The sequence below is a fragment of the Bufo gargarizans genome, chromosome 1 (assembly GCF_014858855.1).
Source record: "Bufo gargarizans isolate SCDJY-AF-19 chromosome 1, ASM1485885v1, whole genome shotgun sequence".
Classification (NCBI taxonomy): domain Eukaryota; kingdom Metazoa; phylum Chordata; class Amphibia; order Anura; family Bufonidae; genus Bufo; species Bufo gargarizans.
The window spans coordinates 147,088,226-147,102,886 of record NC_058080.1 but is presented as its reverse complement, the minus strand read 5'-3'; the positions used below and the strand labels follow the sequence as shown (position 1 = coordinate 147,102,886).

General features: G+C 41.6%; 1 protein-coding gene across 2 annotated transcripts in view; it reads left to right on the top strand.

The window, feature by feature from the left end:
- Window positions 1–14,409, top strand: part of SGCZ (sarcoglycan zeta) — a 1,451,138-nt gene extending 1,436,729 nt beyond the window's left edge. For both annotated transcript variants that reach the window (XM_044295758.1, XM_044295685.1), the window contains 2 exons: window positions 12,663–12,786; window positions 14,215–14,409. In XM_044295758.1, the coding sequence (XP_044151693.1) occupies window positions 12,663–12,786; window positions 14,215–14,409 (319 nt within the window). The remainder of the gene's footprint in view (window positions 1–12,662; window positions 12,787–14,214) is intronic.
- Window positions 14,410–14,661: the final 252 nt, after the last annotated feature.

Below are 14,661 nucleotides of genomic sequence, written 5' to 3'. Positions count from 1 at the left end.
TGAGATTTTATTTTTTGACACAAGTTAGTAGAATATGAGACTTAGTAAGAAAAAACAAAAACAAACAAAAAATTTCCGCTAACTTGTGCCAAAAAAAATGTCTAAATGGAGCCTTACCAGGGGGGGGTGATCAATGACAGGGGGGTGATCACCCATATAGACTCCCTGATCACCCCCCTGTCATTGATCACCCCCCCCTGTAAGGCTCCATTCAGACATCCGCATGATTTTTTACGGATCCATGGATACATGGATCGGATCCACAGAACGCATGCGGACGTCTGAATGGAGCCTTACAGGGGGGTTATCAATGACAGGGGGTGATCAGGGTAATCAGGGTGATCACCCCCCTGTCACTGATCACCCCCCCTGTAAGGCTCCATTCAGACATCCGCATGATTTTTTACGGATCCATGGATACATGGATCGGATCCACAAAACGCATGCGGACGTCTGAATGGAGCCTTACAGGGGGGTTATCAATGACAGGGGGTGATCAGGGTAATCAGGGTGATCACCCCCCTGTCACTGATCACCCCCCCTGTAAGGCTCCATTCAGACATCCGCATGATTTTTTACGGATCCATGGATACATGGATCGGATCCACAAAACGCATGCGGACGTCTGAATGGAGCCTTACAGGGGGGTTATCAATGACAGGGGGTGATCAGGGTAATCAGGGTAATCACCCCCCTGTCACTGATCACCCCCCCTGTAAGGCTCCATTCAGACATCCGCATGATTTTTTACGGATCCATGGATACATGGATCGGATCCACAGAACGCATGCGGACGTCTGAATGGAGCCTTACAGGGGGGTTATCAATGACAGGGGGTGATCAGGGTAATCAGGGTGATCACCCCCCTGTCACTGATCACCCCCCCTGTAAGGCTCCATTCAGACATCCGCATGATTTTTTACGGATCCATGGATACATGGATCGGATCCACAGAACGCATGCGGATGTCTGAATGGAGCCTTACAGGGGGGTTATCAATGACAGGGGGTGATCAGGGTAATCACCCCCTGTCACTGATCACCCCCCCTGTAAGGCTCCATTCAGACATCCGCATGATTTTTTACGGATCCATGGATACATGGATCGGATCCACAGAACGCATGCGGACGTCTGAATGGAGCCTTACAGGGGGGTTATCAATGACAGGGGGTGATCAGGGTAATCAGGGTGATCACCCCCCTGTCACTGATCACCCCCCTGTAAGGCTCTATTCAGACATCCGCATGATTTTTTACGGATCCATGGATACATGGATCGGATCCACAGAACGCATGCAGACGTCTGAATGGAGCCTTACAGGGGGGTTTTCAATGACAGGGGGTGATCAGGGTAATCAGGGTGATCACCCCCCTGTCACTGATCACCCCCCTGTAAGGCTCTATTCAGACATCCGCATGATTTTTTACGGATCCATGGATACATGGATCGGATCCACAAAACGCATGCGGACGTCTGAATGGAGCCTTACAGGGGGGTTATCAATGACAGGGGGGTGATCAGGGAGTGTATATGGGTGATCACCCGCCTGTCATTGATCACCCCCTGTAAGGCTCCATTCAGACGTCCGCATGTGTTTTGCGGATCCGATCCATGTATCCATGGATCCGTAAAAATCATGCGGACGTCTGAATGGAGCCTTACAGGGGAGTGATCAATGACAGGGGGGTGATCAATGACAGGGGGTGATCAGGAAGTGTATATGGGTGATCACCCGCCTGTCATTGATCACCCCCTGTAAGGCTCCATTCAGACGTCCGTATGCTTTTTGCGGATCCGATCCATGTATCCGTGGATCCGTAAAAATCATACGGACGTCTGAACGGAGCCTGACAGGGGGGTGATCAATGACAGGGCGGTGATCAATGACAGGGGGGTGATCAGGGAGTTTATATGGGGTGATCATGGGTGATCAGGGGTTTATAAGGGGTTAATAAGTGACGGGGGGGGGGGGGTGTAGTGTAGTGTGGTGTTTGGTGCTACTGTACTTACCTACCTGAGTCCTCTGGTGGTCGATCCTAACAAAAGGGACCACCAGAGGACCAGGTAGGAGGTATATTAGACGCTGTTATGAAAACAGCGTCTAATATACCTGTTAGGGGTTAAAAAATTCGGATCTCCAGCCTGCCAGCGAGCGATCGCCGCTGGCATGCTGGAGATCCACTCGCTTACCTTCCGTTCCTGTGAGCGCGCGCGCCTGTGCGCGCGCGTTCACAGGAAATCTCTGCTCTCGCGGGAGGACGCGTATATGCGTCCACCCAGAAGAGCAGGACCGCCGGCAGGACGCAATCCTGCGTACGGCGGTCCTAAGGTGGTTAAGATTCATAATGTGTTCCATAAGTCGTTGTTGAAGAGATATGTTGAACCTGTTGAACCGTCCTCATTGCCTCCCACTCCTGTCATGTTGGACGGTAATCTGGAATTTCAGATTGCCAGGATAGTGGCGAATTCTCTGTAGATACCTCCAGTATCTCGTTCACTGAAAGGATTATGGTCCAGAGGAGAGGATGTGGGTTCCAGCGGCTGACGTTAATGCTAGTCGTCTGGTGAAAGCCTTTCACAGAGCTCATCAGAATAAAGTTGGTCTTGGGTGTCCGGAGGCCACCCGTTTAAGTGACAGGGGTCAGAAGATCTAAGAGACTGGCTGCACGTGATATGATCTGACAGCCTCTTTGGTTTCACTTGTTTTTGTGTTGTTGCTAATTATGACCACACCTCTGGTCTTAGGTGTAGCTTATGTGGTCATTCTAACTCCTCTATTAAGTCTGGCTTCACTTATCATACTATGCGGTTGATAGCTTCTTCTTTGTGGAAGTCCTGGTGTTGGTTCTCTTTGTGTTCCTGCTCATCCGCATACTTCTGGAAGTTAAGTTATTCTTCTTTGTTGTTTGTTGTTTTCCCCTACCTGCTGATATTAGGCCTGAGGAGATCTTCTATTCCTTCATCTGAAAAGGAATAGGCCATCTGTATCCTGACACTATCTGCAGGGCCCTGTTAGGGTGAGATTTGGTTTAGGTTCCTGCCTATGAACATTCCTACCATCAAGGTCTGTTCATACTGATAGCAGTCAGGGCTCGGCGTAGGGTCTCACTAGGTGTGACCATTTCCCTTTCCCTAGGTTCCAGTCCTAATACCTTTTCCATTCCCTTCTGTGTTCAGTGTGGAGTGTATTTACCACACTGCACTGTGACAAATATGTGTGCAGAAAGTATACCAATTTAAATAACAAGATACCATATGTTTTCCCTACAAGATGCATCTAGGTTTTAGAGGAGGAAAATAAGAAGAAGAAAAATATTTTTCTTCATGCCTCATATCAGACCCCCAATCAGACCCAAAATGCTAATCAGACCTCAGATCAGACCCCAATGTTAATCAGACCTCAGCTTAGACCCCCAATCGGACCCCAATGTTAATCAGATCTCATATCAGACACCCAATCAGACCCCGTAATGTTATTCAGACCTTGGATCAGACCCTCAATCAGACCCACAGTGTTATTCAGAACTCAGATCAGACACCCTATTATATCCCCAATGTTATTCAGACCTCATATTAGCCCCCCCAATGTTATTTAGACCTCATATCAGACCCCAATGTTATTAAGACCTCATATCAGACCCCCATGGTTATTCAGACCTCAGATCAGAGAAAAATAAATAAATAAACTCATTTTTCCTGCTCTGGACACCACTGCCACTCAAGAGACCGAGTGCATTGCTGTGATGCTGCACAGGGTGAAGTCACAGAGCTCCCTTATGTCTTCAAGCTGTGTGCAGGTCATAACACAGCATGCAGAGGAAGACCTGGGAGCGGTGAGTACAGCCAACACAAGAAGCACTGTATTTACCACTCTCCAGTCCTACTGTACTAAAGAGCGCTTCCATAATAGAATGCTCATTAATATTCACCCTATAAGACACACTGCCATTTCCTCCACACTTGGGGAGGGGGAGATTAAATTTAAAGGGTGAAAAATACTGTAATTTGTAGCTAATTTCTCTTTACTCCCTAATTATATTTTTAATTACTTTATGCTTTAGTTACTGATAAGGCAATATTAATGTATCGGACAAAGTAAATAGATTCATGTTACAACCAGTGGCTTCTATCACCTCTTTAATATAGAGGTAAATTATTTTGTTGCTGTTTTTTACCCTTGAGACCCATGGGAAGAAGATGGAGATCACATTTAATAGCTTTTTTTTCTTACATGTCACTGCAAGCGACATTGTTAGTCGATGCCAGTGACTTTCAGATAATGACTGCTAGATAATCCTAAAAGCTAATGCTAAGCATAATGAGATGGAAATTGTTCATGCAGCAAAGAAAAGGATAGAATGTTCAAAGAACATTTTCTCTCATAGAATTCAATTTCAAAATCACATATTATTCACCCTATATCTTTACATCTGCATAGCAATCACTATATTCAATAAAAACTCTTTTAAGATCATCAAATTTAAAAAAGTAACATCCTGTAAAAATGCAACCATTTTATCATGTACTGTATAATACATTCTTTAGTTTTTAAGGTTCAGAACAGATCTGAGAAGAAAACCACCACACCTTCCTTGTCTGTGTATTACATTGTTACATGAATAGTAGTCAGCTAATGAAATTGATTGCAGGCTCGAAACCACACAATATCATTGAGTTTACAAAAAATTGCTCCAGACACTGGAAAGAACTTTGAAATATGGAATATATTGAATGATTGAAATAGCTGGCATAATAAAAACTCTTATAATATACCGTATTTAACTTCATGCACATTAACAGAAAAAAATCAGAATGAAAACATTGAGGGAGATTTATCATGAGGGGAATTTTAAAGTCAGTTTTGCAGGAATCTGCATTGCTGTCATTTGCCCCAAATTTGCCCCAAATTTATCAAATGTCGTACCATGTTTGATAAATAATTAAAGTTAACCACGCTCACTTTCCCACCAACTCTTCAAAACTGGAGTAAGTGATGTAAGAAAATCAAAACATTGCAAATTTGTTTTTGCAGATAAGCTCAAAAGTTGTGGCCAGATAAATTCCTCACAAAGAGTCATTTATCAAGATCAGTATGTGTACACTGGTTTTGATATTCCCCTGCACTGTCAAGAATGTGCTTAAAGGGGTTCTTCACTTTCATTTAACTGATGATCTATCCTCTGGATAGATCATCAGCTTCTGATCGGCGGGGGTCCAACACCCGGGACCCCCGCCGATCAGCTGTTTGAGAAGGCAGCGGCGCTCCAGCAGCGCCTCGGCCTTCTCACTGTTTACTGCCGGGCCGCCCGCCCACTGACGTCACGACTTGTATCAACTAGAGTGGGCGCGGCTAAGCTCTGTTCACTTGAATAGAGCTTAGCCGCGCCCACTCTAGTTGATACAAGTCGTGACGTCAGTGGGCGGGCGGCCCGGCGGTAAACAGTGAGAAGGCCGCGGTGCTGCTGGAGCGCCACTGCCTTCTCAAACAGCTGATCGGCGGGGGTCCCGGGGGTCGGACCCCCGCTGATCAGAAGCTGATGATCTATCCAGAGGATAGATCATCAGTTAAATGAAAGTGAAGAACCCCTTTAATTTATGATGAGGTACACACCTCATATTAAAATTATGCACATCTGCCGTCAGTTCTTGTGTCTAGATTAAAATCTACGACAGTTTGTAGCAGACATAGATTTCAGTCATCATGTATACCATAAAAATGGCATAATTTATGATAAATGTGCTGGGGCTGATGATCCCACCCACAACCCATTCCCATGATGCCTCCTTTTTGGAAAGTGACAAGAGCAGCAATGGAATTTAAAAAGTTGCAAATTTGCAGTTTGCAACTCTCTGCGCCATTTTCTGGCATAGAGGGTCATAGAAAATGACCCCCATTGTTTCTTCTGCTACTCCCACCAATATAACAATTGCAAAGATAGCCACTCAAATTTCTTCACTAAAATGTCATGAACCCGCACCATCCTGTGCTCCAGAGTGTGCCAACACATGTGGAATGTGACAATTCCAGCTGCATAAACTCTTGGAGATTCAGCATAGTTACCTTCATTAGTTTACAGTTAGCCACTCAAACTAACTGTATATTCATTAGGGAGCACCAGTCAATGATTATTATTACTATGAGAGTAATCCATAAGTTCACTGGACACCAGGTTGTCTTTGTCACCCTAGACTACTAAGAATATTGAAATAAAATATTTAACCATCATAGACTACCTGGGTTGCAGTTCTTCGCCACCCTAGATCATAAGAAAAATATTTATTAACCAATTTAGAACCTAAAACCTTCAAAGATGTCAGAATCAATTTGTTTCCAACTATATACCTCCAGGCATAATGTAATTTTTTTTTAGAGGTTTCAACATAATCAATTCAAAGGTAACCAGGTGCAATACTGGAGATAGCTGAGCATCTTACTTGGCTATCTTTGTCAGTCGCATGGACTTTGAGTGGAGTGGCGTCTATGGTTGACTTCTGCTCCATTCAACAGGGGGACACAAGATCGTAGGGGATACATGATTGTTTGGGGCTCCAGTAGTTGGGCACTGGCCTATCAGAAACTTATCACGTATTATATAGATAGGTGATACATTTATATTATGAGAAAAGACAACCAGTGGTGTTTTTGTCATTTACTTTAACATCTTAACTAGCCTGTAATCAGGGACTGAAGAACAGTATTTTCTCTTGTATGAATGGTGTATTTTTGATAATATTATAGTTTAGTTTACAGACTATTACACTGAGATTATTGGTAGTAAAGATCAAGATGTCAAGATGTAAAATTTATTAAGATGCACGCCTCTTAATATACATTTGGCTCTTCTCATACGAACACAAACTAAATCAACATTGGCATTAGAAATGCCAGTCTTGATAAATCTCCCCTTTGTATTTTAATTATTTACCTTTTCAAGGGAAATAATTTGCTTCCAGTGAGAAAACTATTGTTTACATTTAAAGGCTGACAATCCTTACATAGCAATTCCTGCTGTCTACTGTGAAGTAACCTTATGTGTGAAGTCGTCTCAGATGTAAAACTTAACCTTTATTTGAGTAACACTAAAACACAGTGCATGTATGCAAATGTATGAATCGATTGTTGCAACATTAAAAGATTGAGGCCAGGATAAATATCTGGTTTGCTCTCATTCCAGGGGATAGGTCTAGTCCCAGAAAAAAAAAAAAGTCGAATGCCAGTGGGTTTATAAAATTAAATCAGTGATTCCTGATGGCTTGAATGAAAATTTGAGCTTCAACTGCTTTATCTAAGAGGTATCTAGATTGGCAGCAAACAATAAAATCCTTCCAACTGTACATGCTCCACTTATTTTACTTTTACTTTGTTCCCCTTTCCTCATCCTTCCCTCTATATGCTAAATGGATGTATACAATCATATACTGTATCCAATAATATTTAGCACTTTATACTAGATCAAGAATGAGGGAATTGATATGCCAGAACAAGTAATGAGGTGCTCCCTGCTTGACGATGGGCATTCAGTTCTGATGTAATGAGAGCACTTACCATAATATAAAGTATTCTAATGCTGGCATGGAAGGGCGTTGAACACAGTCTCCCTGGCTACTGAGATCCACTCCCACAGTGGCGGTCCATGAGTGGCATAGCGGAGATAAAGTTTACGGTACATCTACTGTTGATCATAGGCAGTCGAACAGGATGAGCCCCCTCTGGGGGTGGGATTAGTGCTACAAAAGTCTGGCAGACACAGAGGAAGCTTTCCACTTCCACTTTTCACTGCATGAGTGAACCTGCTACTCGATTGATGCCTGGTGAGCCAGCTTATCTCCCTAGTGAAACGTGTAGGATTAGGGCTTTATTAAAAAGAATGTCTCACCTCCTTAAACCACTTTTTATCCATTCCTTGTCCTCCAGTAAACTTCAATATAATGTATTCTTCAATATACTTTCATCTCAGAGACCAAGAGATTAATTGCCAAAGAGAGCAAAACTAACCCTAAAATGTTATTTAATTATATAAATGGTAAAAAGTATAAATCTGAAGGTGTTGGCCCTCTACAGAGCAATGAGGGGGGAGTTGCAGAGAGCGATGAAGAGAAAGCAAAGCTATTCGATATTTTTTTCTCCACTGTATTCACTGAGGAAAATAAACTGTCAAATGAAATGCAGAATATAAAAGTAAATTCCTAATTAAAAGTGCCCTATCTGACCCAGGAAGAAGTACAGCAACGTCTTAAAATGATTAAAATAGACAAATGGCCCGGACCAGATGGCATACACGTATCCTAAGAGAATTAAGTAATGTCATAGCCAGACCCTTATTTCTGATATTTAAGGACTTTATACTGACAGGGAGTATTCCACAGGATTGTCGCATAGCAAATTTGGTGCCAATATTAAAAAAGGGTACAAAAACAGAGCCGGGAAACTATAGGCTGGAAAGTTTACATCTGTCGTGGGTAAACTGTTAAAAGGTTTTCTAAAAGATGCTATTTTGGAGTACCTCAAATAAAATAAACAAATACTGCCATATCAGCATGGCTTAATGAGGGATCGGTCATGTCAAACTTATTTAATCAGTTTCTATGAGGAGGTAAGTTCTAGACTTGACAGCGGCAAATCAATGGATGTCGTATATCTGGACTTCTCCAAAGCATTTGACACTGTACCGCATGAAAGGTTAGTATATAAAATGAGAATGCTTGGACTGGGAGAAAATGTCTGTATGTGGGTGAGTAACTGGCTCAGTGATAGAAAATAGAGGGTTGTTATTAATGGAACACACTCAGATTGGGTCACTGTCACTAGTGGAGTACCTCAGGGGTCAGTATTGGGCCCTATTCTCTTCAATATATTTATTAATGATCTTGCAGAAGGCTTGCACAGTAAAATATCCATTTTTGCAGATGGCACTAAACTGTGTAAAGTGATTAGCATGGAAGAGGACAGTATACTGCTACAATGGGATCTGGATAGATTAGAGGCTTGGGCTGAGAAGTGGCAGATAAGGTTTAACACTTACAAATGTAAGGTTATATACATGGGAAGGAATGATGCAAGTCACCCGTACATACTAAATGGTAAATACTGGGTAACACTGACATGGCAAAGGACCTAGGTATTTTAGTGAACAGACAACTAAGCAGTAAAAACCAGTGTCAGGCAGCTGCTGCCAAGGCCAATAAGATAATGGGTTGCAACCAAAAGAGGCATAGATGCCCCTGATGAGAACATAATCCTACCACTTTACAAATCACTAGTCAGACCACACATGGAGTACTGTGTACTGTTCTGGGCTCCTATGAACAATGCAGACATAGCAGAGCTGGAGAGGGTTCAGAGGAGGGCAACTAAAGTAATAACTAGAATGGGGGGACTACAGTACCCTGAAAGATTATCAAAATTAGGGCTATTCACTTTAGAAAAAAGACGACTGAGGGGAGATCTAATTACTATGTATAAATATATCAGAGTTCAGTACAGAGATCTCTCCCATCATCTATTTATCTGAAGGACTGTGACTGTGATAAGGGGACACCCTCTGTGTCTGGAGGAAAGAAGGTTTGTACACAAACATAGAAGAGGATTCTTTATGGTAAGAGCAGTGAGACTCTCTGCCTGAGGAGGTGGTGATGGTGAGTTCACTAAAAGAGTTCAAGAAGGGCCTGGATGTATTTCTGGAGTGTAATAATATTATAGGCTATAGCTACTAGAGAGGGGTTTTTGATCCAGGGAGTTATTCTGATTGCCTGATTGGAGTCGGGAAGAAATTTTTTCCCCTTAAGTGCAGAAAATTGGCTTCTACCTCAAAGGAGTTTTTTGCCTTCCTCTGGATCAACTTGCAGGATAACAGGCCGAACTGGATGGACAGATGTCTTTTCTCGGCCTTATAAACTATGCTACTATGTTTATACCCCCCAAACTGCATCCTCGTTTCTAGGTGTTATGACTACCACTATAATGTGAGGAGTGGTGGCCGCACAAGCGCACTTATCATCTACTCTCCAGCTGCAGAGGTGGCCGGGTTTCACGGGAGAAAGTGCGCACAAACACTCGTGCATGCTCATTCACTCTCGGCCCCAGCCACCTCGCAGGGATCATTATCACAATTACAGGGCATGAGCTAAGGACCTGTAACTGTGATATATAAAGATACAGATATGATCAGTGGGGGAGGGAGCAGAACATAATAATGACGTGAATAATGGAGGAGGGGGCCAATACATCTGAGAAGCAATAACATAAATAAAACTATATTGCAGGGAGGCAGTGATAGGGAAATTAGTTTACAGACATTACTGGGCAGAGTAAACTGTGTGTTGATGACAGGAGGGGGAACCTTTACACAGCACACAGTATAAATCGTGACAAGCAACTTACCACTCAATGTCCCAATCTGCTCTGCTCTCCCAGAGGCTGATACATAATCTCCTACTGTGACAGCCTCGGGAGCGAGCACGCACAGACAAGGGGCGGGGTTATTTCCTCCCTGCCAGGCTTGCTGTGCTTTGTATCTCAGAGTTCAGCTCCGCCCCCAGCAAGCAGGGAAGAGAGGCCCTGAGAGCAGCGAGGCTGCCAGAAACTAGGGAGGTGAGACAACCCCTTTAGGGACAGCCTAGGGAATAGGTTCTAGTGGGTCGCCCTTGTTAGGGCATAGCTTTAAGTGGACACTAGTGATAAGCGGCAGGGGCAATATTCGAATTCGCAATATTTTGTGAAATTTGTGGGCGAATATTCATCATATCTTCGTGAATTAGAGAATTCGTGATCTCTAGTCTTGTCTTGATTGCGAAAATCGGCCATCGGAAAATTTGCGATAAAAAGTCGCGATACTAAAATTCACGATCAACACTATTCCTGAAGTCAAAGATATTGCAGCCTTCTCATTGGCCCACAGCAAGAAGCAGTGAGGGGTCATGGATACTAATTTAAAAAAAATCTAGAATATTCGCGGTTACAAAGATATAGCACAATATTCTAGATATTCGTGAATTCTCAAAGTGGCAATATTCGAGATAAAAATTCGCAATTAGAATGTTCGTGGTCAACACTAGTGGACACCGCAGCAAACTGACAGTAATAGGGCTGAATAATGACCTCGCCATCCCCATTTGTTAGAAACCATATATTTAACCCAGCCTTAATCTTTTAATGAATCAGCAATTGATTCATGCATTTTGCAAACATGCACTGTGTTTTAGTGTTACTCAAATAAAGGTTGTGTTTTAAATCTGACACAATTTCACCCATAATGTATATATGCAGGTCGCAGATATACCACCCTGAATCACAGAGTGGGGGATTTAACAAGTATTTCTACTGAGAAGTAGATATAATTTTATCCAATATAGCCAATTATCTTTAAGATAGTTTTGCATAGTAGCATGCATACCATTGAGAAAGACCACTGTCATGGGACCCAGGGAAAGGGGAACCCAGTATGAACTCCTTCATATTCTGGCAGCCACCATTAGGGGGAGCTCAGTACAAAGAGATTTTTTAGCTTCCATTAATTTCAAAGATAACTGTTGAAATTCCTATGTACTGAGCATCCCCTAGTGGTGGCTGCAGGTAGCCAGTTTTGTTACCTACACTGGGAAGGGGAACAAGAAACATAGAATAGTTTGGGATAGATTTATCAATGCATTTATGCTAGTAGTCTGTTGTAAATACATTGATAAATAAAGTCTTCAGAATGATAGCCATATTTATGAAGTTGTTTGAGCATACAAGTGGTAAAGTGAGTGAGATGGAGTACTTTTTATTAATATATAAAAAAAATCTTCACTTTAAAATGTTTTTGTAAATTAATCAGAAATTTCCCATGGGAGGGGTCCATATTAAGGTTTACCATGGGACCCTAGGAGATCAGTGTATCCCCATACATCTGTATCAGAGGCCACTGATTGAGGTTGGTGTTGGTCCTGTGACAGATCCAGCACTCCATTATTTTATATTTATTTTCCTATAACAGAATACAATTGTGTATTCACTAAGGTATTTAGCTGACAGCGCATTGCCTAGACTTGATAGAATCTATCTTCAGCTGAGAGCAGAACTAAATACAGTATGTAGGGAGTTGCTACCTCTGGATATAAGCAAAAGTGTTCTCAAACACTCAAAGAAACTGATATCTAGAAAATGGCAAGGATTTGAAACACAAAGAGGGATACTTATCATGAGGGGAAGTCAGTTTTTCTTAGGTTTCTGCAATTTGCTCCAAATTTATCTGACTTCACCCAGGGTTGGTGCAACTTTACAACTTTTTGGTAATTTTTTAAAGAATTGCATTTGTTAAATCTGGCATACACATACTTGCCTAGATAGCCATGCCCACATTCCTACCCAATTTTCAAAAGTGAATATGAAAATGCTATAAAATCAATTGTAGACTAGTCATCAATTGTACTACCATTGGCTCACATATATAAAACTGTTCTAACAAATGCCCTTTGCATCCAATCAGACTGCATCTTTCTTTTCGTATGTCAGAGTTAAACATAAAATAGCTAAAATAAGAAAATTGGAATTTACCCTGTAATAATATTTCTGATAGTGATGTCTATTAAATGTGAATTATACATACGGTATATGTTATAATATTGCTCACTAGGTTAAATGTATGTGGATATGTATTTATTTCTTTGTCTTCAATTTTCAGACTTGAATCTCCAACAAGGTCACTAACAATGGAGGCACCAAAGGGAGTACAAATGAGTGCTGTAGCTGGAGAATTTAGAGCCAGCTGTAGAAAAGAGCTTCATTTACAGTCCACAGATGGAGAGGTCAGTCCAGCTTTTCGTACCATAGACTGTGTGTTAACCAAATACCACATTTCTAAAGTCAAACATTGTTTAGCAATCATTTTCTCAAAGAGAATTGAGATATGGAAAAAGTATGTACTGTAGAAGTTAATACAAGGTCTTCTAATGTGGATACTCTTTTAATTCCAGTTTAAACAGAATGGGGCACATTTGCCAATGCAGTTACCCAAATTCTCTATGTTATCTTCAGTGTCATGGCATTCACCATTTGTGTGGTTTACTGAATTTAGCAATATATTTTATGCCAGTCTGATTAATGGCATTGGTGTATTGAAATGGGCATTTGGCATTTCCTAAATACGGATGTAGCAGTGTTAACACACAAACTCATTGTGATGTCTTGAAACAATAGCCATTGAAAAACTATTGAAGGTGTTGGCTTAGTGTATCAATGTGCCTCTTTAATCAAAACAAATACATAACTTACCAATAGGTTCTCAACCCAAATTTTACCCCAGGACTACACCATATGTATACAATTAGTGCAATTGAGAAGTCTTACTGCAATATTCCTTGATTATTGCTACAAAGCCATTGCTTAATAATAATGTATACTAGAAGTGTGCCTTCTCTGTGGATGGCATATAAAATCCTGAGATTAATCCATAAGACTGGTATATCATTACTACTGATAGAAACACTTTCATATCAGGATCAGGTAGGCTCTCATGTACAGATGTGTCTTTCAAGGGCTTCAATTTCTCATGAAATCAATTTGATACAATATCGCAACTAACAAGCAAAATCCTTATATCAGACAATTGGTCTCAACATTGAGGATTTTGCTTCAACAACTTACAGATGTATCATCGTTACCGCTCCCTTTTTTCGCAATTCGTTAATACCGAAACGTGATTTTATCTCCGTCAGTGTAGCAATACACAGCAAAGCCACTAGATGGCGGTGTTTAGTTAAAGTATTCAAATTATCGTAGTTATTGGCCAGAGCAGCTTCCCGACTCCCGTCATCCCTCCCCGCCCTGCCTATCACCCTTAATGTTTGTTCTCCCCTAAACTTAGTGTCCCCCCCCCCCCCCCCGTATGTGAAACACTGAGGTGGCGGAGATTACAGTAACCTAATTTATAGAACTTGAATTAATCGCATTGCGATTTCAACTTTCTCAAATCCGACAGTACATTCTACATGAGCACGGAAGTCGGCAGAAGCTCTAAGTTGAAATCGCAATGCGATTTATAGAACTTGAATTAACCACATTGCGATTTCAACTTTCTCAAATCCGACAGTACATTCTAGCATGGAGCCGTTCCCAAAAGTAGCAAAAGTCATTTGAATTGCTCCTCCAAGTAAAATGTGTATTATTTACTATTAAGATTATTTGTAATTTGGTTTTGATGATATACTGATTTTTGTATTCTTTTTTTCCAACAGATATTTTTAGATGCAGACAGCATCAGATTAGCAAATTTACCACAAGGCTCTCTTACACCTTCATCTCCAAGCTCAGTAGGCCTGCGACAGACTGTCTATGAGCTGTGTGTTTGTCCTAATGGCAAACTCTACCTTTCTCCAGCAGGAGCTAGTTCCACATGTCAATCCAGTAGCAACATCTGTTTGTGGAGCTGAAGGAACTACGTGTTTTCTCACACCAGAATAGCCTTTTGCTACTTCACGTTTGCTTCACGGTTTCAGATATCGTTGTGGTATATTGAACAGTTTAATGGACTGCAGAGCATCTTCCAGGGTATGAGCGAATACAATACTGCCTTGAAGTTCATATGTGACTTTGAAACTTATACTGCATAGAGGTGGATGTGTTAAAATTCAACCAGACCTGGATCATCACAGTCTAGAGTTACCTAAAGTGGAAATACATGG